The sequence below is a fragment of the Sprattus sprattus genome (assembly GCF_963457725.1).
Source record: "Sprattus sprattus genome assembly, chromosome: 3".
NCBI lineage: Eukaryota > Metazoa > Chordata > Actinopteri > Clupeiformes > Clupeidae > Sprattus > Sprattus sprattus.
In genome coordinates this window covers 25,869,875-25,890,503 of record NC_137922.1, presented here as the reverse complement: position 1 = coordinate 25,890,503, position 20,629 = coordinate 25,869,875, and the positions used below count along the sequence as shown (strand labels likewise).

General features: G+C 44.8%; 2 protein-coding genes across 3 annotated transcripts; one reads left to right on the top strand and one right to left on the bottom strand.

Annotated features, from left to right (window-relative positions):
- Positions 1 to 3,076: 3,076 nt before the first annotated feature.
- Positions 3,077 to 9,661, top strand: LOC308362220 (ly6/PLAUR domain-containing protein 6-like; the record flags this gene model as incomplete). Its single annotated transcript, XM_080834783.1, has 4 exons — positions 3,077 to 3,194; positions 4,809 to 4,907; positions 8,699 to 8,829; positions 9,467 to 9,661. 4 exons carry the CDS (start codon positions 3,077 to 3,079, stop codon positions 9,632 to 9,634), a joined length of 516 nt encoding a protein of 171 aa, XP_080690909.1. The 3' UTR covers positions 9,635 to 9,661.
- A 1,129-nt stretch (positions 9,662 to 10,790) lies between these two features.
- On the bottom strand, positions 10,791 to 16,792 carry mmadhca (metabolism of cobalamin associated Da). 2 transcript variants are annotated; one of them, XM_080834781.1, is made up of 8 exons: positions 16,744 to 16,792; positions 15,981 to 16,047; positions 15,737 to 15,878; positions 15,245 to 15,465; positions 14,688 to 14,796; positions 14,181 to 14,302; positions 13,808 to 13,894; positions 10,791 to 12,255 (listed from the first exon to the last, which is right to left on the bottom strand). In XM_080834781.1, the coding sequence occupies exons 2-8, from the start codon at positions 15,987 to 15,989 to the stop codon at positions 12,034 to 12,036; spliced, it is 912 nt and encodes a 303-aa protein (XP_080690907.1). In that variant the 5' UTR covers positions 15,990 to 16,047; positions 16,744 to 16,792; the 3' UTR covers positions 10,791 to 12,033. The 2 variants fall into 2 exon arrangements, with proteins under 2 accessions (XP_080690907.1, XP_080690908.1); XM_080834782.1 differs by having other exon boundaries at positions 10,899 to 12,255; positions 15,245 to 15,462.
- Positions 16,793 to 20,629: the final 3,837 nt, after the last annotated feature.

Genomic DNA, 20,629 nt, shown 5'->3' with positions numbered 1-20,629 from the left:
TGAGGCGCTACTGTAGCAGTGATTCAGCCACCTGTTAGCAGTTCAACTATATGCTAATTAGATAAGTAGCTAATCTGACTCCGCTAACAAGGTGTGCATGGTGAACAGGACAGGACAGGACGGTCCTTTGGGTAGACCTCACTCTGGACCGTCCTCTGGGTAGACCTCTCTGCCTTTGCCCTGATCTGGCCTTGATCTGTCCCTGATCTGTCTTAAACACAGTTCAGCACAGTTCATACCCAGTGATGCTGCTTCTCCACCCAGTCAGTTCGGCCAACCAGTCAGTTCAGCTCCTCCACCCAGTCAGTTCAACTCCTCCACCCAGTCAGTTCAGCTCAGTTCATACCCAGTGATGCTGCTTCTCCACCCAGTCAGTTCGGCTCCTCCACCCAGTCAGTTCAACTCCTCCACCCAGTCAGTTCAGCTCAGTTCATACCCAGTGATGCTGCTTCTCCACCCAGTCAGTTCGGCTCCTCCACCCAGTCAGTTCAGCTCCTCCACCCAGTCAGTTCAGCTCCTCCACCCAGTCAGTTCAGCTCCTCCACCCAGTCAGTTCAGCACAGTAGCATCCCCAGTGTTTCTCCTCCACCCAGTCAGTTCAGCTCAGTTCATCCCCAGTGCTGATGCTTCTCACCCCGTCAGTTCAGCACAGTTCAGCACAGTTCATCCCCAGTGCTTCTTCTCCGCACGGACTCCACACTGTCCTCTTAATCTGTCCTCACCACCGCTGCGTCTCTGACCAGGCGTCACGGCGGTCAGCCACACTCTTGAGCGGGCAGTGAACCCCATTAAGCCACCGCTGACGCAGGATCCCGTTAGAGCCAATCACACTAACACAGAGTCTGATCCCAGAACAGTAGACTTCACTCCTGACGCAGGATCACATTAGCCCAGAGCACACTAACCCACACACACACACACACACACACACACACACACACACACACACACCCACACACACACACAGGCTCAATACCAGAACAGCAGGCTTCACTCCTGATGCAGGATCACAATAGATAGATAGATAGATAGATTATGGGTACATAATACAATGATTGTGACAGTGTCGCTGTCCAGGAGGAAAGTGTTCTTGTGCTGCTGGTGTGGATAGTGCAAAAAAACAAATATAGTGATCTTGTGCTTGTGTGGATGGATAGCGCAGAGCACACTAACCCAGGCTCAATACCAGAACAGCAGGCTTTACTTCTGGGGCAGTGAAGCCTTAAACTCTGGCCGCTGGCTCGGAAGGAAGTGAGTTGTGGAGCGGGACGGCCAACATACCTCTGTTAAACCCCTCCATTGTGCTCGTAGCCGGCTGGCCCGGGCGCTGCGTACATCGCGGCTAATCTGATTTGGGCTATTCTGAGGGGAGCCGCTGACCTCTCCGCTCACGTTTGTGTGGTGAGGCTGCGCTGCCGGCGTCTAACGGAGCGATCCGAGATATTTTTGTTTGAGTCGAACGGAGCGCTCTGAGATGTTTTTGTTTGAGTCGAACAAAGTCCAAAGGAGTCTAACGGAGCGCTCTGAGATGTTTTTGTTTGAGTCGAACGGAGTCCAAAGGAGTCTAACGGAGCGCTCTGAGATGTTTTTGTTTGAGTCGAACGGAGTCCAAAGGAGTCTAACGGAGCGCTCTGAGATGTTTGTGTTTGAGCTCTTTCCCTCCTCCAGGGTTGCGGTCCAAATGAAGATAGAGTGGGCCGCTACGCTGTGACTGAGAGCTGAAGAAACATCATTTGGGTTTTGGTATAATTAGGAAGCTCAAGGCTCAGCCAGTTGGTGTCGAATGAACTTGATTCACTTATCCAGCTGATTCAATTGAAGATAAAGCAATCAGTCTAGGGCCTCTAGGCCTCCTCACAGACACACATGGATCTGTTCTAGGGCCTAGACCTCCTCATAGAAACACTGAGTGATCGGTTCTAGGGCCTAGACCTCCTCATAGAAACACTGAGTGATCGGTTCTAGGGCCTAGACCTCCTCACAAATGTATATACAAACTTGTAAGTCGCTTTGGACAAAAGCTTCTGCTTAATGACTAAATGTCAATGGGTCTGTTCTAGGGTCTAGGCCTCCTCACAGAAACAACCATGGATCTGTTCTAGGGCCTAGGCCTCCTCACAGAAACACCCATGGATCTGTTCTAGGGCCTAGGCCTCTTCACAGAAGCACCCATGGGTCTGTTATGGCCAGGGAGATACAAACACTCCAACACAGGGGGATAATGTTGTAATGTTGTAAGGGAGATGGACTGGGGTTCTCAGGGGCAAGGCTATTGATCAGATGAGTAATTAATAGCAGACGAGCCTCATCATTGTATTCAGTTGTCCGTGGCTCGCCATACACAGTTAAAGGTGCAGTGATCGATCCTTGGCTGGCCATGAACAGTTAAAAGTGCGGTAATCGATCCTGGCGAAAGGATGCTGATATTTGAGCTCAACAGTTAATGAAATAGACTCCTCCTCCCTCCCATGCTCCTAAAGCAGTAGTGCAGTGAAAGGGTGTGTGACTCGTCTGAACCTCTGCGTGTGTTTCACAGTGTAAGGGTGTGTTACTCGTCTGAACCGTTGCGTCTGTTTCACACTTACAGAGGCATGGGTGCAGCAACACCACAGCCTTTTGAGTGCACACTCTGGTCCAACAGCCTTTTGAGTGCACACTCTGGTCCAACAGCCTTTTTAGTGCACACTCTGGACCAACAGCCTTTTGAGTGCACACTCTGGTCCAACAGCCTTTTTAGTGCACACTCTGGTCCAACAGCCTTTTTAGTGCACACTCTGGACCAACAGCCTTTTGAGTGCACACTGTGGTCCAACAGCCTTTTTAGTGCACTCTGGACCAACAGCCTTTTTAGTGCACACTCTGGACCAACAGCTTTTTGAGTGCACTCACTAGACCAACAGCTAGAGGAACCTGAGAAAACATTTGCTGAATTCAACAAAATGTGTAATGGCTTCTAATCAACAACTGCTTCTTTAACCAGTAGCTCTTTCTCCCTCTTCTCCCATGTCAGGGTCTAGAATCCCTCTCCGCCACGGATACGGTTGCCATGCTGGATGTTTGAGGTGTTCGTCCCACAATGCACCCCTGGCCAAAGGTGGCCTGGGTCCTTCTGCTAACGCTCTTCTCTGATTGGCTGCGGACTGCTCTGTCCCGTGACTTCACCGTCAAAGACATCATCTACCTCCATCCATCAAGTACCGTACCCAGTTTAATGTGTCTAATTAGGATGTGTGTATGGCAGGCTATTTTTTTTAAACGTAATAAAAAAGAATTGGACACTGAGTGCAGTTAAAATACAACACTTGAGATCACAGGTTAGCACTGAATTCATATTGTGAACACATTCCCCAAAGTACAGAAATAAAATCATGGGAACTTGCTAACTAAAAATGACAAAACCCTGGGAACATTTGGGTGTTGTGCATTTGACTCATGTGTGTGTGCTGGGAACATTTGGGAGTTGTGTATGTGACTCAAATCTGTGTTCCGGTCAGACCAGCGTCTCATTGCTAGAGCGGAACTAATCAGGTGTTACAGTACGCTCCAGGATAACCCCCCACACACACACACACACATACACCTGTCCTGTGTCTGTGTGAAACTAAATCGAACACAGAAACCCAATACCGTCATTCCTCACTCTCACAACGGTGATCTACGATTATAGCGGTGTAAGTCAATGATTGTTTAACAGTAAATTGTTACACATTAACATTACACATGTTATAAGTTAATATCAGTAAACAATATTCCTCATATTAAAGTATGCCAAGTATCTTAACCTTAACTTTATGAGTATACTTTCTACATATTTATGTGTACAACACAGTATATTGTTAACTCTAATCCTCTGTGAATCGTCAGTCGTAGCCGTCTAGAGCATATTTTGAGTATACTACTCGGGGGCGACAGCTAGAGAAGTAATTTAGTACTCAGAAGGTTGCTAGTTCTATTCCCTGTTGAAGCGTCCTTGAGCAAGACTCTGAACCCCTTAGTGCTCCTGATATGCAGTGTGCCATCAGTGTAAAATGTAAAATGTTTATACTTCCTTGTAAGTTGCTTCGCATAAAAGCGTTTGCTAAATGACGAAATGAAATGAATGAAATGTATGCTACTGTGTGAGTGTTGATAGTTCTGTGATGACTTCACGTTAGCTACTGTCTGAGTGTTGATAGTTCTGTGATGACTTCACATTAGCTACTGTCTGAGTGTTGATAGTTCTGTGATGACTTCACGTTAGCTACTGTCTGAGTGTTGATAGTTCTGTGATGACTTCACATTAGCTACTGTCTGAGTGTTGATAGTTCTGTGATGACTTCACGTTAGCTACTGTCTGAGTGTTGATAGTTCTGTGATGACTTCACATTAGCTACTGTCTGAGTGTTGATAGTTCTGTGATGACTTCACGTTAGCTACTGTCTGAGTGTTGATAGTTCTGTGATGACTTCACATTAGCTACTGTCTGAGTGTTGATAGTTCTGTGATGACTTCACGTTAGCTACTGTCTGAGTGTTGATAGTTCTGTGATGACTTCACATTAGCTACTGTCTGAGTGTTGATAGTTCTGTGATGACTTCACGTTAGCTACTGTCTGAGTGTTGATAGTTCTGTGATGACTTCACGTTAGCTACTGTCTGAGTGTTGATAGTTCTGTGATGACTTCACATTAGCTACTGTCTGAGTGTTGATAGTTCTGTGATGACTTCACGTTAGCTACTGTCTGAGTGTTGATAGTTCTGTGATGACTTCACATTAGCTACTGTCTGAGTGTTGATAGTTCTATGATGACTTCACGTTTGGGTTCCCAGCCACTCCTTATCCTGGGGGCTTCAAGTGCTTCACCTGTGAGGGTGCCGTGGACAACTTTGACTGCAACCGGTGGGCACCGGATATGTACTGCCCACGAGGTACGGTCACCCAATACACACACCTCCTACACAAAGGCTCACTGTTACGTTCCAGCCGGCTCGTGACTGAAACAATAACATTGGAGGCAGACAGCAACGGTTTTATAAAAATAGCGCGTGTTTATTTAGTCCATACAATCAATAGCTCAAATGTCTAGGGGTAATATCGGTAGCTGTCCTAGTCAGCTCGAGAGAGGGAGAGAGCCAGGTGTCCAGTAGTCCTTTTATATCCCACGCCTCCCCAGGTGTAGATGATCAGGCAATCAACCCGTTGTGGGCGTGATGTCATCCCCACTGTTGCCTGCAGGTCATGCATGGCCACTGCAATGTCTGCAGGGGCGCAGGGGGTCGTAACACCTCCCTCCCTAAAAAGGTTTCCCTGGGAAACCTAAGAACAGAAAAAGACCCTCTGTGACCCTGCACAAACTCCAGTCCCCCAGCATCCAGGGCCCTAGGAAACTAGAGGAACAAAGAGAGAGACAAGTCACAAGGCAAATTATTCAAGCTCCTGAGAGCATCAGCAATAAGGAAGTCAACAACTCCAATATACACAATTAAATAAATGATACTGCTGGAATATAAGACTCCAGTGTATTTTGTTATGGCGGTTCCTCATCCGGCCCAGAGGCCCGTTATCAGTGTAGACCGTAACAAAATCAGAGGCAGAACCCAAATAAACCTCATACTACCGTACTTCCATGACGTGGGGTAGTGCCTCCTCCACAGTGGACTAACCCATAGCAGGATGCTCAACACCATCTGAGCCCCACTGGAGATGTACAGCACCAACACGGTCACTGGCATCAACAGCCAAATGTAAAGGTTATTCAAATTAATCTTAATCCTGAAGAAACTTTCTGATTTTTCTGCAAGTCTTTCCTTATCCACAACAGGGGTTTCAGGCTTAACACTCAACTTCCCAATCTGACCTTCAGAATCTTTGTTGGCATTCTCCAACTGCTGCTCCGGAGGAGATATGATTTCTGACTTTTCTTTCTTATGCTCAAGCTGGTCCTCAAGCTGCTTTGATAGGTGCTGAAGCTCATCGACCCGTTCGTTAGCCTCCGCCAGAAGCTTCTTTTGCTCAACTTTAAATGACTTTAGCGCTCGCTCACAGCACTGTTCTTTCTCGAAAACGTCCTGTTTTAGACTGTTCACTTGCAGTTGGGTGTCACAGTTTTGTTTAAGCGCAGCTTCAAGTTTCCCTGACAGCTTTTCGAGCTCCAAAGTCTGATTTTTAGAATTCTCAGACTTATTCTCTTTGCGTTTTTCAAATCCAGACTTAGCCTTTCTCTTCCTAAGTGCATGGCACTCAGAGATCTTGTGCCCTGACCTTTTACAGTAAAAACACAACATACAGGAGTTTAAAACAGGCGAATTCCTATGATCCCTAGGATTAGACACAGGGTTAGGCTTGATCACTCTGCCCTTGACTGGAACTCTGGACCTGCCCTGATCACCACTATATCTCTTCTGCATGCCTCTGTGGGTCAACACAAACTCATCTGCCAACACAGATGCCTGAGCCAGTGTGGTCACCCTCTGGTCACTAAGATAGGTAGCCACAGCAGCAGGAACACTCTTCTTGAAGTCCTCAAGGAGGATTAACTCCCTGAGGAGCTCCAAGGAGTCTGCTTTCTGCGAGGCACACCAGCGACTAAACAGATATTTCTTCTGATGTGCAAACTCAACATAAGTGTGCTGGTAAGGCTTTTCACAATGGCGGAAACGTTGGCGATATGCTTCAGGCACCAACTCGTATCTGCTAAGTATTTCACGCTTCAGGGTTTCGTACGAGGTAGATTTCTCAATGGGCAAAGACACATAAACATCCAGTGCCCTCCCTACTAACACAGTCTGCAAAAGCAGCGTCCAGAACTCCTTGGGCCACTTCAGAGAGGTAGCCACTCTCTCAAAGTGGGAAAAGTATTGATCTACTTTCTGCTCTGAAAAGGGTGGAACCATCCTGACATTTTTGTAGATGTCAAACGAGGGGGCAATGGAAGAGGACTGAGTGCGTTCAGCCAACTCTAATTCAAATTTTTGTAATTCAAATTTGCGCTGGTGTTCAGGCTCCTCACATTCATACTCGCGCTGTCTGTCTTCACGTTCGTACTCAGCTTGTTCCCTCTGGAACTCTAACTTCTTAATTTCAAATGCTATGTTCATCATTTTCTGCTCATAAGCAATCTCTCTCGCCTCTGAAGCCATGTCAGTTTAACTGACCCCACCTAAGGTGCTATCAGAGGAACACTTATCTCTATTAACTAACACTGTAGCCTTAGCAGCAACTACACATACAAAGATGTAAACCACTTTCTACACCTTACAGTTGTCAGGCACAAATGCATACACCTTATACAATCTGGCCTACAACAAAGTTCAAATAAATCAGGAAAAAGTGGAAACCACCTCTCCCACACTACAATCCAGCAGCAAACAAAACTCTAGGCACTCTGTTTCCCAAAACTTGCCACAGTCACTTTAAGAAAAAATGGCTTACCATAGTAGCCCAGCCTCACGCTGCTCAATGGATAAATGAAGCTTCACTCACAAACCTCCGTTACTTATAATGTGCACCCTGCACAACAGTAATCCGTCTAACAAATTACACAAATAAATGCTCTCTCAACGGAAAAACCAACAAACATGGTGAGTTGTATTCACTATGTGTCGCCAACAAACAATCCCTTTGTTAGGGTTAGAGCTTCTCCCCTCCTTACCTAGCTGTATATAGCCTAAACTAACTTTACCTTGCTAGTCTTCGGCGGGTTACCAGGCTCGAGGCAACTTGAAACGCTGAACTCGCGGGAAGGAAGCAGACCATAGACACAGTCAACTTCCAACCCCGAAGCGTACCCCCACCCGGGATTACCGCGAAAAATAACAAACGAAAATAACAAACAGCACTCCGAAGGAAACGTCGCACCCGACGCAGCTGGAGAGCTCTACCTACAGGAGTTAGCTCCGTTTACCCAGCGACACACAGTTAGTTCACTCACCACAAAACTGTCTGCACTCCAAACACACAACAATCCCGGTCGAGAACCCCAATTGTTACGTTCCAGCCGGCTCGTGACTGAAACAATAACATTGGAGGCAGACAGCAACGGTTTTATAAAAATAGCGCGTGTTTATTTAGTCCATACAATCAATAGCTCAAATGTCTAGGGGTAATATCGGTAGCTGTCCTAGTCAGCTCGAGAGAGGGAGAGAGCCAGGTGTCCAGTAGTCCTTTTATATCCCACGCCTCCCCAGGTGTAGATGATCAGGCAATCAACCCGTTGTGGGCGTGATGTCATCCCCACTGTTGCCTGCAGGTCATGCATGGCCACTGCAATGTCTGCAGGGGCGCAGGGGGTCGTAACACTCACACACACACACTTCAAAAACAACTCACCTCAACCGCTGGGCACCGGATATGTACTGCCCACGAGGTACGGTCACCCAATACACACACCTCCTACACAAAGGCTCACACACACACACTTCAAAAACAACTCACTTCATACACATGTTAAAAACACACACTTACACCTAAATACTAAGTATGTGATATTAAGTATGGTATGGAGTACTAACATAGTTACCTCAAAAACAGTTAAAAGCAAAGCAGTCTACAGAACATGGGCATGTGTGTTTGTTTATATTTCAGACTGTTACTATGGTAACGTAAGTGGTGTCACTGATAGACATTTCCTAAACATAAGAAGGTATGTGAGAAGTGTGTGAGAGGTATGTGTTGACTTGTTTAAAACAGACTTTCCCTCTGGTTTGTCCCTCTTTGCCAGAGACCAGATACTGCTACACACATCACAAGATGTCCGCCGCGGGGGCCAGCGTGTCCGTTACCAAGCGCTGTGTGGCTCTCGATGACTGTCTCTCCACAGGATGCTCTGATGTATACGACCAGGGCCACAGGGTAAGAGGGAGCACCCAGACGACTGGCGACAGTGGAGTGGATTTGGGCCGAGGTCAAGGCCAGAACCAGGACTGGTTCGGACCAGAGGGGCTATCAGGAGTTTGATATCACTTTAGGGATTTCAAAAATATATGAACTGGTTTATTACCAAATTGAATTGGAATACATTGAAATTATTTCCAAAGCTACAGAAGTAACCACATATCATCACTTAGATCTGAAACCGTTATCATGTTCTTATCACGTCTGATAATTACTCACAGTGTCGACTAAGATCTGAAGCAGTCATCATGGAGTTCTTATCACGTCTGATAATTAGTCATAATTGCATGTTTAAAAGGAGTTAATAGTACTCTGCCTAATCTTCAGTATAGCGTAGCTATCTAACCTTCTAACAAATTAAACTGACTCATATCGGTTTAATCATTGACACTCCCCACTCCTGTAATGAAGTGCTTGAATGGATTTGATTGGCTGTTTGCAGTCTGCACCGCCTACTGCTGGTGCTTGAATGGATTTGATTGGCTGTTTGCAGTCTGCACCGCCTACTGCTGGTGCTTGAATGGATTTGATTGGCTGTTTGCAGTCTGCACCGCTTGCTGCCGTTGCTTGAATGGATTTGATTGGCTGTTTGCAGGTCTGCACCGCCTGCTGTGAGGGAAACATCTGCAACATGGCGGTGCCGAGAAACGAGAGCTCAGCCGTGTTCACCACCACCTCCCCCCTCAACAGAACCCCGGCACCGTCACGACACTGGACCCTATGGATCAGCGTGGTTCTGCTACTCATACACACTCTCTCATGAGGATGGACCCTATGGATCAGCGTGGTTCTGCTACTCATACACACTCTCTCATGAGGATTTACTCTTTGAATCTGTGTGGTTCTGCTACTCATACAGTCATACACACTCTCTTTTGAGGATGGACCCTCTAGATCAGTGTGGTTCTAGACCCTCTAGATCAGTGAGGTTCTCATCCTCATACACACTCTCTCATGAGGATAGTCTCTAGATCAGTGAGGTTCTCCTCCTCATACACACTCTCTCATGACACTGGACCCTCTGGATCAGTGTGGTTCTGATACTCATACACACTCTCTCATGAAACTGGACCCTCTGGATCAGTGTGGTTCTGATACTCATACACACTCTCTCATGAAGATGGGCTCTAGATCAGTGAGGTTCTCATCCTCATACACACTCTCTCTTGAGGATGGACCTAATGGATCAGTGTGGTTCTCCTCCTCATACACACCCTCTCATGAGTCAGTGCCAGATTTAAGTTATACTTTTTGGTATTGTTAATTTATTGTTTGTTTTTTGACAGTATTATACTTTGTGCTTTTATAAAAAATCTGTAACAATTTATGAAGACAAGTGAATGAGCCAGTTTTAACTTACAATTTATCTTGGTCAAACTGTTAAAAATACGTTTTTTGGGTGTGTGATATATGTACATATATAGTATTTATTTTTTTACAACATAACTACTTGTGACAATTTTGCATGGAGCTTACAGCTTGAACCCTGTGCCAAACCTTTGTCATGCATTTTCTGATTAGTATTATTTAAACAATGTTAGCGCTTATTGCAAATGTTTGTTGTTGCCGGTGTGTACACCTGGATTAGCCCATAAATGGAACTACAGAGAGAATGTGTTTGCCAACAAGTGTTTGTCTGTAATCGTCCATGCCCAAATCCTTAACTTTGATTCCTCTATGCCATCTTTGCAACCCTTTATAAAAATGAATTTAAAAATCAAGTTAGGGCAGGATAATTTGAAGAATGATTGCTATAAAGTATACATTTATATAAGATCTGAATTAAATTAAAGTATACATTTATACAAGATGTGAATGAAGCTGACGGGGGCCGGGGTATTTACTGGGGTAAATACTATTACAGGGGCAGATGCTGTCCAGGAAAGCAAAATGTAGAAAAACATCAAAGCCTCAATGATGCTCACAGCAGGTAGCCACTACAGGTGCAGTCCACTTGAAGGAGCGATTCGCTGAATTTGGGTTAGAATAGCAGGCTACACCTTTAAGACATGAACACATTTAATGAACCACTCCACACGTCTTATGCACTTTCCCTTTTATTAGGAAAACCTCACAGAGTTGAAATGTCTCTGGTACACGTGGGCACTAAGCACTCTGAGCCTGGGACACATCATGTCCTTCACTGTGCATTTCACCCTGAACAATTCAACCTAACGCTCAGCAGCTTTAGCAACAGCGCCCTCTGGTGTGAGTTTAAAGCTTTGCATCTCCAGCACCAGGGGGGCATTCCAAGTATGTAGTTAAGTGACAAACCTGGCCAGGTAAGTGGTAAACCTCCTAATGGAGGAGCCCAAGGGTTTCATACTCCTACGAAAACAGAGCCATTGGGCTCTTCTATTAGGATGTTTACCACTTACTCGGAGTTAAATTACCCAGGTTTGTCACAACCACAAACATCCCTCAGCTCTGGGGCTTTCAGCCTGGACACTGGCGGAACCCTTTGCTATAATACATCCACTGTACGACAGATGGGACCGGATCTGCATCTCCAGATGCCAGTACACCCAAACAGCAGATCTTCCACGGCTTAGTTCAACAACAGGGAGCACTCCACGAGTCTAATCCACGAGTCTACACACAGAACACTAAAACCACTCGATAGACATGATATAAAGTGTGAGATCAGCTGCCAAGGAGTCAAACACCATGAGGTCGCCAGAGCTCGTCGGCAGACCGCCAGAGCACCATCCTTCGGCTGGTTCAAGTATGGGGAGGGGACCCCTCGCTCCTCAGGTGGAAAAGACTTCAAGTGTGTTTAGTGAGAAAGCTGCTCAGTCGTGGAGACACAAGCACTGAAGGCTGCCCTTGCAAAAGAAGGGTCTCTTAACAGATCCCCGATGTGTGTTTATGTCATGGCTATGTCCTTGTTTTTATTTCAAAGTTCAACAAGGCCAACTACCAGCTGTAAGAACAGCGAATCACAGTTTGAGTGTGTGTTAGCATGTGTGTGTGTGTGTGTGTGTGTCTGTGATTGTGTGTGTACGTGCTTCACTGAAGTGTTACGAGGTTAAATGTCCGCCTCCTCGTACGCACTCGAGTGTGTGTGTGTGTGTGTTAGTATGTGTGTGTGTGTGTGTGTGTGTGTGTTAGTATGTGTGTGTGTGTGTGTGTGTGTACGTGCTTCACTGAAGTGTTACGAGGTTAAATGTCCGCCTCCTCATACGCGCTCGAGTGTCCTTGCAGGCTCTCCATGATGTGGCAGTTGGAGGGGGCGTTGGTGAACAGGGTTCCGGCGAACGCTTGCGTGCCCAATAAGACGTGTCGGATGACTTTGCAGGAGCCCAGCTCCTCGATGCGGAACCCCAGGTGCCGCACGGACTCCGCCATCTTTAGGACGCTGTCGTTGGAGGTGTAGCCAAAGTGCTGAGGACGGAGGAGGAGATGGGAGCAGACTATAAGAACACTACACTCACAGCAAAAGCTACATGTATATCCACTCTCAAATGATGGGAGCAGACTTAAAGAACACTACACTCACAGCAAAAGCTATATTCACTCTTATATGAGGGAAGCAAAGGCAAATTAAGTCATGAAAGACATTTACATTTTACACTGAAACCATTTCCAATCTTCCACATGGATCTTGACATAACTTTGACACTTGAGTCACAATGTATCAATTAAAAATACATCAGGGTATAAGTATAGTATAAGAGAGTATAAGTATAGTTTAAGAGGGTGTGAGTATAGTATAAGAGGATATGAGATGGTATAAGAGGGTATAAGTATAGCATTAGAGAGTATAAGTATAGTATAAGAAGGTGTAAGTATAGTATAAAGGGGTATAAGTATAGTATAAGATGGTATAGGGGAGTATAAGAGGGTATAATTATAGTATAAGAGAGTATAAGTATAGCATAAGAGGGTATAAGTATAGTATAAGATGGTATAAGTATAGTATAAGAGAGTATAAGTATAGTATAGGGGAGTATAGTATAAGGGAGTGTAAGTATAGTATAAGATGGTATAAGTATAGTATAAGGGAGTATAAGTATAGTTTAAGAGGGAATAAGTATAGTATAAGAGGGTATAAGTATAGTATAAGAGAGTATAAGTATAGAATAGTATAAGGGAGTATAAGTATAGTATAAGGGAGTATAAGTATAGTATAAGAGAGTATAAGTATAGTTTAAGAGGGTGTGAGTATAGTATAAGAGGATATGAGATGGTATAAGAGGGTATAAGTATAGCATTAGAGAGTATAAGTATAGTATAAGAAGGTGTAAGTATAGTATAAAGGGGTATAAGTATAGTATAAGATGGTATAGGGGAGTATAAGAGGGTATAATTATAGTATAAGTGAGTATAAGTATAGCATAAGAGGGTATAAGTATAGTATAAGATGGTATAAGTATAGTATAAGGGAGTATAAGTATAGTATAGGGGAGTATAGTATAAGGGAGTGTAAGTATAGTATAAGATGGTATAAGTATAGTATAAGGGAGTATAAGTATAGTTTAAGAGGGAATAAGTATAGTATAAGAGAGTATAAGTATAGAATAGTATAAGGGAGTATAAGTATAGTATAAGGGAGTATAAGTATAGTATAAGGGAGTATAAGAGGGTATAGGTATAGTATAAGAGAGTATAAGTATAGTATAAGAGAGTATAAGTATAGTATAAGAGGGAATAAGTATAGTATAAGAGGGTATAAGTATAGTATAAGAGGGTATAAGTATAGTAAGGACACCACACTGAGTGTTAGCCTGATTCATCTCCATGCAAGATCATGTAAACTGAATAAAGAGGTCTAGCGTGTGAGCAGTCACCAAACCACTCTGAAGAATGGTGGCCTATATTCACCTCTAATGGCTCTGACACTGATCACCTCAGACACAGTGTTTCATGACATGCATGTGTTTAGACACACAAACATAAGGGTTTATGATGACGGGAACATGAAGATGAGGCTCACCGCTTGTCCCGTGGTGGGATTTATGAAGTCGGCCCAGAATCCACCTCTCCACAAAGTGAAGCATAACTCCTTAGCACCGCTAACAAACTGCAAAACATCCCAAAATCAGCACATAGATGCATTATCTTCACAGGACTGATGACACATCAGCCATTTTATGTTTATTCAAATATAATCAAGCTGTACAAGCATAACATCTGAACATTACTTAAGAGATGACAAGCCATACTTAGTTATAGTGAAATGGATTTATATGAAACAATTGCTTAAAACATAATGTTTCAGTTCATGAATCACTGTAATATAAAATCTTACATGTGTTACAGACTGCATCGTTTGGAGAAAATCCAAGATGTCCGTCTACCTGACCCACCTTATCTGAGAGCTGTTGTCTTTCTAGGTCCAAGTCCTCGCCTTCTATTCCCTGGGTCTTCTGTGTCACCGTGACAACCATGAGACTTCCAGCAGGTGCTGCTGGGAAAAATAACTCCAGCTCTGGAGACAGGAAACACAAAATGGAGGACTCATGATATTATCCAATGAATCAAATACTCTTCTTAACCCAACTTACTGACAGTCATCCATAGGCTGGTAAGAATGACAATCAAACACATAGCGAGTTTAGGTGTCATCACCATAATCCCACACCTTCATTGATAAGAGTGTACTCTTGTGGTAGACTACGATACTGCATGTTTCAAGAATTGCATCATACTTGTTTTCAAGTTGACTTCTGGCATATCACAGATCCAGAGCCCACATTGATAAAGTGTGTTCATACTATCATGAATCATGCTCTCTTTCCTCTCACAAAGCATATAATTAGACTTTTCCTCGTTCAGCAAAGTTTCCAGTAACAACACAGAGATAAACGACAAACCTTTTTTTAACAGCTCTGGGCATGGATGCATTGAGCACTCGATGTTTGAGTGGTCAAAGTACTGTTCCGCTCTGCTTACCCTCTGGGCGACCAAAGGAATCTCTTTTCCCTTCAAAAACACAAAACATTCATGAGTACCTCACTGCAAAAAAACAGTTCACAAGAGGATTGATTAGAGAAGACCTGGGCGGCCCCAGGGCCATTTACGGCCCCTTGGCTGTCCCTGACCGGCCGACGGAGGTCATTGGTAAATTAGGAATCAAACGTTAAATGATAAAAATTGATATTACTATTAATTTGTATACTAATACTATTTCATTGCAAGCTTGCTCTCGTGTGTGTGTGTGTGTGTGTCATGTATATTGGTCGTCTGGGCACACCTTTAATACTGCAAAAACATGCTAATTTTTTATGCTGAATTGAGTTCATCCTATTGGTCTGGCCCTCCACGACAGTCCCACTATCTCATGTGGCCCCTTGGGGAAATGAGTTGCCCACCCCTGGATAAGAGCATTAATTCTCACTAAATGCATCTGCACATTGAGACTCTCTCCTACCTGAAACTCAGACACAAACTGTGCCAGCACAAACTCGTGTCTCTCACTGTTGGCCGGGGCGGAGAGGACATCGGGGACCGTCCGGTGGACTGGGCCCTTCTTCGAGGGTCCTGTGCCCTCTAGATGACAGGCAAAGCCTACGTTGCCTGGCAACTGAAACCGCTGATCCTTTTGACCGAATGGGCCCATGTGCTCATCGGGCCATACAGTTCTGGGTCCTGCTGCCACAATAAAACAAGAATGTAAACAATAAACAAGAATGTTAACAACATGATTTAAAGTCTTGTCTCACACCAACAAGAAGAAAAAAAATCCACCGACTTCAATGCATCTGTCAAATACAGTCAGCCTTGAAAGTTGGCCACTCTGCTTGAGTTTACATGTAAAAAAAAAAAAACGACACTCGTTTGTATTTCTATGTTTAAGCCTATGTAGCCACTTGCAATACAAAGAATAGCGACACAACTGAAGGGATAGGTAAGGAACTGGCACCTGTATCTCGTGACGATACAACAACATAGGGTTCGTCCGACCCCGATGACCCTGCGGCGGAGAAAGCTCGCGCAGGAGGCACCCTCTGGGTTCCGTGAATCCCGGAGATCTGTGACACCAGTCTCGCTCTACGGCACAGCACCTATGGACACATCGTGGGGGGTAGGGATGTAACACATGCGCTGACAGACACGCTGCAGCTCATATTATTGTTAGTTATGTGTACATGGTTTTGGAAACTTACACTTGCCATCCTAGTGAAGCTTCTCCTTCAAGCTCCACAGAAAGTGCAAAAGAATAGTGTTTCGATGCTTCAAAATAAAGAGAGATGTGTAAATCAACAAATCACTAGCAGCAGTATAAATCCTAACCCTATGTAAATATACCAAGAAAAAGCAACATGATGTAACATGATGATTAGCGTTAGCTAACTGGCTAGTAAGGTTAGCTAGCTATGCTAGGTCACACCCAGTGAGAATTACTCTATCCGAAGACAATTAACGGAGATTTTAGAATATGTGATTCATAAGCAACATAATACCTAGATAATGCAAATGTTATTTCGATATCATGTTTGACGTTGCTCGCTGCCACACTTGAGGTTAGCTAGCTGCTAGCTAAAGTTAGCTTAGTTACATAATAACAAAACACTGCTATCCTTGCTCACTAACCACTTATAACAACAGTATCTATAATGTTTGACAATACTCGACGGTGAATCTCTAAATCCATTAACAAGGTACGCTTAACTCCCTATACACTTTCAGCGTGAAGCATAAACTTTAAACGACTTGTCGATACCAGTGAAAGCTGGTGCAACTCTTGTTTTTGTTTCGATCATTTTCACTCCCAGTGTCCGTAAATAACTTCAAATTATACATGACAAATCGAAATGACACCCATTTACAAAAAACTCCAAATATGTAACATGATTTCCTGATGAATAGAATACGTTATTTATGACTTACATTGGTAAGATTACATGTAAAAGAACATAATGTTCTCACCTTGTTTTCTCCCAGTGCAAGTTACGTTCTCCCACTTCTGCTATGCCATATGCGCACATGCGCTCTCATGACTTCAGACAGCAGGATATTACGAGGGTCAAATTTAGCCACCCACTGAAGGTTCTTTACAGGGGGAAAAACATATTCTGATCTAAACGATGGTATGGTTAGATTTTACGCCAGTCTCAAATAAACGTTGCCACTGTCATCACGCCTTTTCTTTGTCTTAATAGCACAGTGACGTAATTCCCTTTTACGGCGATATTTTCACCAATCAGGAATTATATAGATATGCATAGTGTGTTCACACACGATGCCCACAAGATGGCAGCAAAAGCAAAGAGGAGCATTTAACTTAAATCTTTAACAGAACTCCAGCATCATTGAACCCAGTCTCTTGTTCCATCGATCCCTCCCAGCAATCAATCCGAATGAACCGGAGGAAGACATTCACAAGCAAAAACACTACAGTCAGAGGTTGACTCGCTAACATATTATGATAGTAGGGCTAGGGTGAAGCTGCAAGAAGGCTGTGAAGAGTTGTAATGGAGGGTTATAAACAGTTACTGCAGGGACCCTATGCATTATTTGGTTGGGCGTGGATAAGACACCTAGAATATATATAATATATAAATATTGTAGGAATATAGAAATATTGTGGGGTGTCCAGCTAACTGGATTGATGGTGTTAGCTAGCGGAGCTGAAGGAGACTGAACTTTCTCAGGGAATACGTCCTTAGTCACATCTAAGAGTGTGCTGATTGGCACGACAGTTTGGTCTTAATACCCCACTGAATACTACACATATTACTCTAAATACCCCACTGACTACTACACATATTACTCTAAATACCCCAATGAATACTACCCATACTACTGAATACTACAGATACAGTATTACTCTAATAAAAACACTGAATACTACACATATAACTCTAAATATCCCACTGAATACTACCCATACTAATCTGAACACCCCACTGAATACTACACACACTACTATAAATACCCCACTGAATACCACACATATAACTCTGAACACGATATTACTCTGAATATCCCAATTAATGTCCACTCATGCTATGATTATGCTTTGACTGTTTCTCTACATCCTCACTCTTCCACTAATGATTGGGGAACAATTTTCAGGTCCCGTTAAAAAAAAACATGCTAGCGAGGCTATGCAGGTGACATTCTCCTGAGCCAGCATACCCCATACAAACCCTCTCATTACTTAATTTAGAAGGCATGAACACACGCAGTCAACAGATGGTTGTAATTGTGCATTGAGCTTTGAAGTGGCCCAATAAACAACACTGAATGGAAGTATTTCCTCGTCATGATGGAGACCATATATTTGTGTTTGCTAAATGAAACATAAATGTCACAGTGTGTGTGCGTGTGTGTGTGTGTGTGCGTGTGTGTGTGTGTGTGTGCGTGTGTGTGAGGGAGAGAGAGTCCGCCACATCCGAGAGGAGAGGTGTGTGTGTGTGTATGTGTGTGTGTGTGTGTGTGTGTGTGTGTGCATGTGTGTGTGTGTGCGTGTGTGTGTGCAAGTGTGTGTGTGTGTGTGTGTGTGTGTGTGTGTGTGTGTGTGTGTGTGTGTGTGTGTGTGCATGCATGTGTGTACTTGTGTATGTGTGTATCTGTGTTGGCTAAATGAAAACATAAACGTCACAGCTGCTTCTGCTTGCAGGTTCTGCTTGCAGGTCTCCTAGGCGGAGTTCTCCCATGGCTGCTTCCATACATTATTAAACTCAGAGTCACTCAAGCAGCCGAGCCCGTCTCTAACTCAATGCTAGAGCCACAGCCTCTGGCCATAGGTAAGTCTGCCCGTGGGTAAACAGGTAAGTCTGCCCAGGGGTCCACAGGTAGACCTCACCGGGGGAACACAGGTAGACCTGTCCGTGGGTAAACAGGTAAGTCTGCCCGGGGGAACATAGGTAGACCTGTCCGTGGGTAAACAGGTAAGTCTGCCCGGGGGAACATAGGTAGACCTGTCCGTGGGTAAACAGGTAAGTCTGCCCGTGGATAAACAGATAAGTCTGCCCAGGGGTAAACAGGTAAGTCTGCCCGGGGGAACACAGGTAGACCTGTCCGTGGGTAAACAGGTAAGTCTGCCCGTGGATAAACAGATAAGTCTGCCCGGGGGTGTTACGCCCTCCTACTGTCTCTAGGGGTCGTGGTTTGTGTTTCTCGTTGGCTGTGTTTTTTGTGTTCCCCGTTATTGCATGCAGGTGCGGCTGGTGATTGCGGGCGGAGCCAGATGCATCTTAAGCCGGAGTGGCAGTCCGGAAGGGTCTCTCCCTGCTGCGTGCCGTCACGTCCTTCGGGCCTACGCTTATTAGTGTTACCTACATTGTTTGTAAATCCGCGCTATAATAAACCCCTAGACACGAGCCCCGCTTGACTTGCCGTCATTGTGTTACCTATCAGTGTGCCTGGTTCGTAACAGTTGGGGATCTCGTCCGGTAGTAAGGATTGTGTGTATTGTGGTAGGTGAGTAGGCCATTTAGTGTTTGCGACGGTAGGTGAGTACCGAGAGCTTGTGACTTGACTGGGTGGGTAGCGTTGCATCGCAATTAGCAGCCGCCGGGCGGAACGATCCGTCACTTTATTATTTTAGTTTGTTGTTTTCTGGTTGTCATCCTTATTCGGTGCGTTATCAGAGGTTTGCAGTAGGCTGTACCACTGGCTTGCTGCATCCTCTCGAGCTAAACGGACAAAGTATACCGGGTAGGGAACCCACTGAAGATCAGTGAGAGGGATCAGTTTAGTTTTTTTGTTTTTGTTAGGGGTTGCGGTGCAGCGCGGACCGTCCAGTCACTCACCAAGTACTTAAAGGTCGCTTTAGTGTTGTTGGTGCATTGCGTGTTCGCGGTGCTACAGGTGGGGTTGGAAAGGGTTAGACGATTTGTAAGCTGCTATAGTGTTTCGGGTTATTGCCCATTTTGTGCGTCTAACCTAACCTGCACCTGTTAAGTGTAACGTGTCTTGGCACGGTAGAGAGAGCCAGTGGTCATTTCTGGAGGATTTGGTGGCCACTTCGAGTTCAGTGTCGCCCTGTTGCAGCCACCCGACACTGGAACTTCTGTGTGTTTGTTTGTTTATTGGTTGGGTTGTGTCATCATGGCACAAGCACAACACTTTGAGGAGGGGTGTGGAACTCTGTCCTCTCCGGTTGAGTACGATTCATCCGACTCTTGTACCATATCTGATTCTTTCTGGTTACTCTTGACGATTCAGGGAGAGCGCCTGAGGCCGCTGCCCATAGGAATCTTGCAGGGGCTAGTAATAAATTGAATGAAGGCAGATACGGGTCGGGGAATATGGCTCATACAAACTCTGACGCTCTTTCAAGGGTACCGTTGTCTAATCTCCATGTCTACGATTAAGGCAATCGTATGTCATGACGTTGTTTTGTTTGTTAGTGTGTGCTAGTGGGTTTGCTTTGAATTCTTGTAGGCATGTGTGCGTGCATACACTGGGAGTTCGGAGTGGTGAGTATGAAAGTGATACGTGTGCAAGTGTATGTGTGTTTCCTGATTTACGTTTATTACAGCATGGCTGTATACCCTTCGTTTTTTGAAATTGTGCTGCTGCACGCATCCCTGTCCGTGGGTGTGATGCCTTGCACGAAATAAATATGAGGTAATATGTTTTGTTAATTATGGAGACTGGAGTCACCATCTTTGCGGGGAGGTGTTACGCCCTCCTACTGTCTCTAGGGGTCGTGGTTTGTGTTTCTCGTTGGCTGTGTTTTTTGTGTTCCCCGTTATTGCAGGTGCGGCTGGTGATTGCGGGCTGAGCCAGATGCATCTTAAGCCGGAGTGGCAGTCCGGAAGGGTCTCTCCCTGCTGCGTGCCGTCACGTCCTTCGGGCCTAC

Excerpts from the sequence above, each read along its gene's own strand:
- mmadhca (XM_080834781.1), bottom strand. Across the intron at positions 15,466-15,736 it reads TGTATCGTCACGAGATACAG|CAGGACCCAGAACTGTATGG; the intron begins GTGCCAGTTCCT and ends TTATTGTGGCAG. Across the intron at positions 13,895-14,180 it reads GACAACAGCTCTCAGATAAG|TTTGTTAGCGGTGCTAAGGA; the intron begins GTGGGTCAGGTA and ends GATGTTTTGCAG.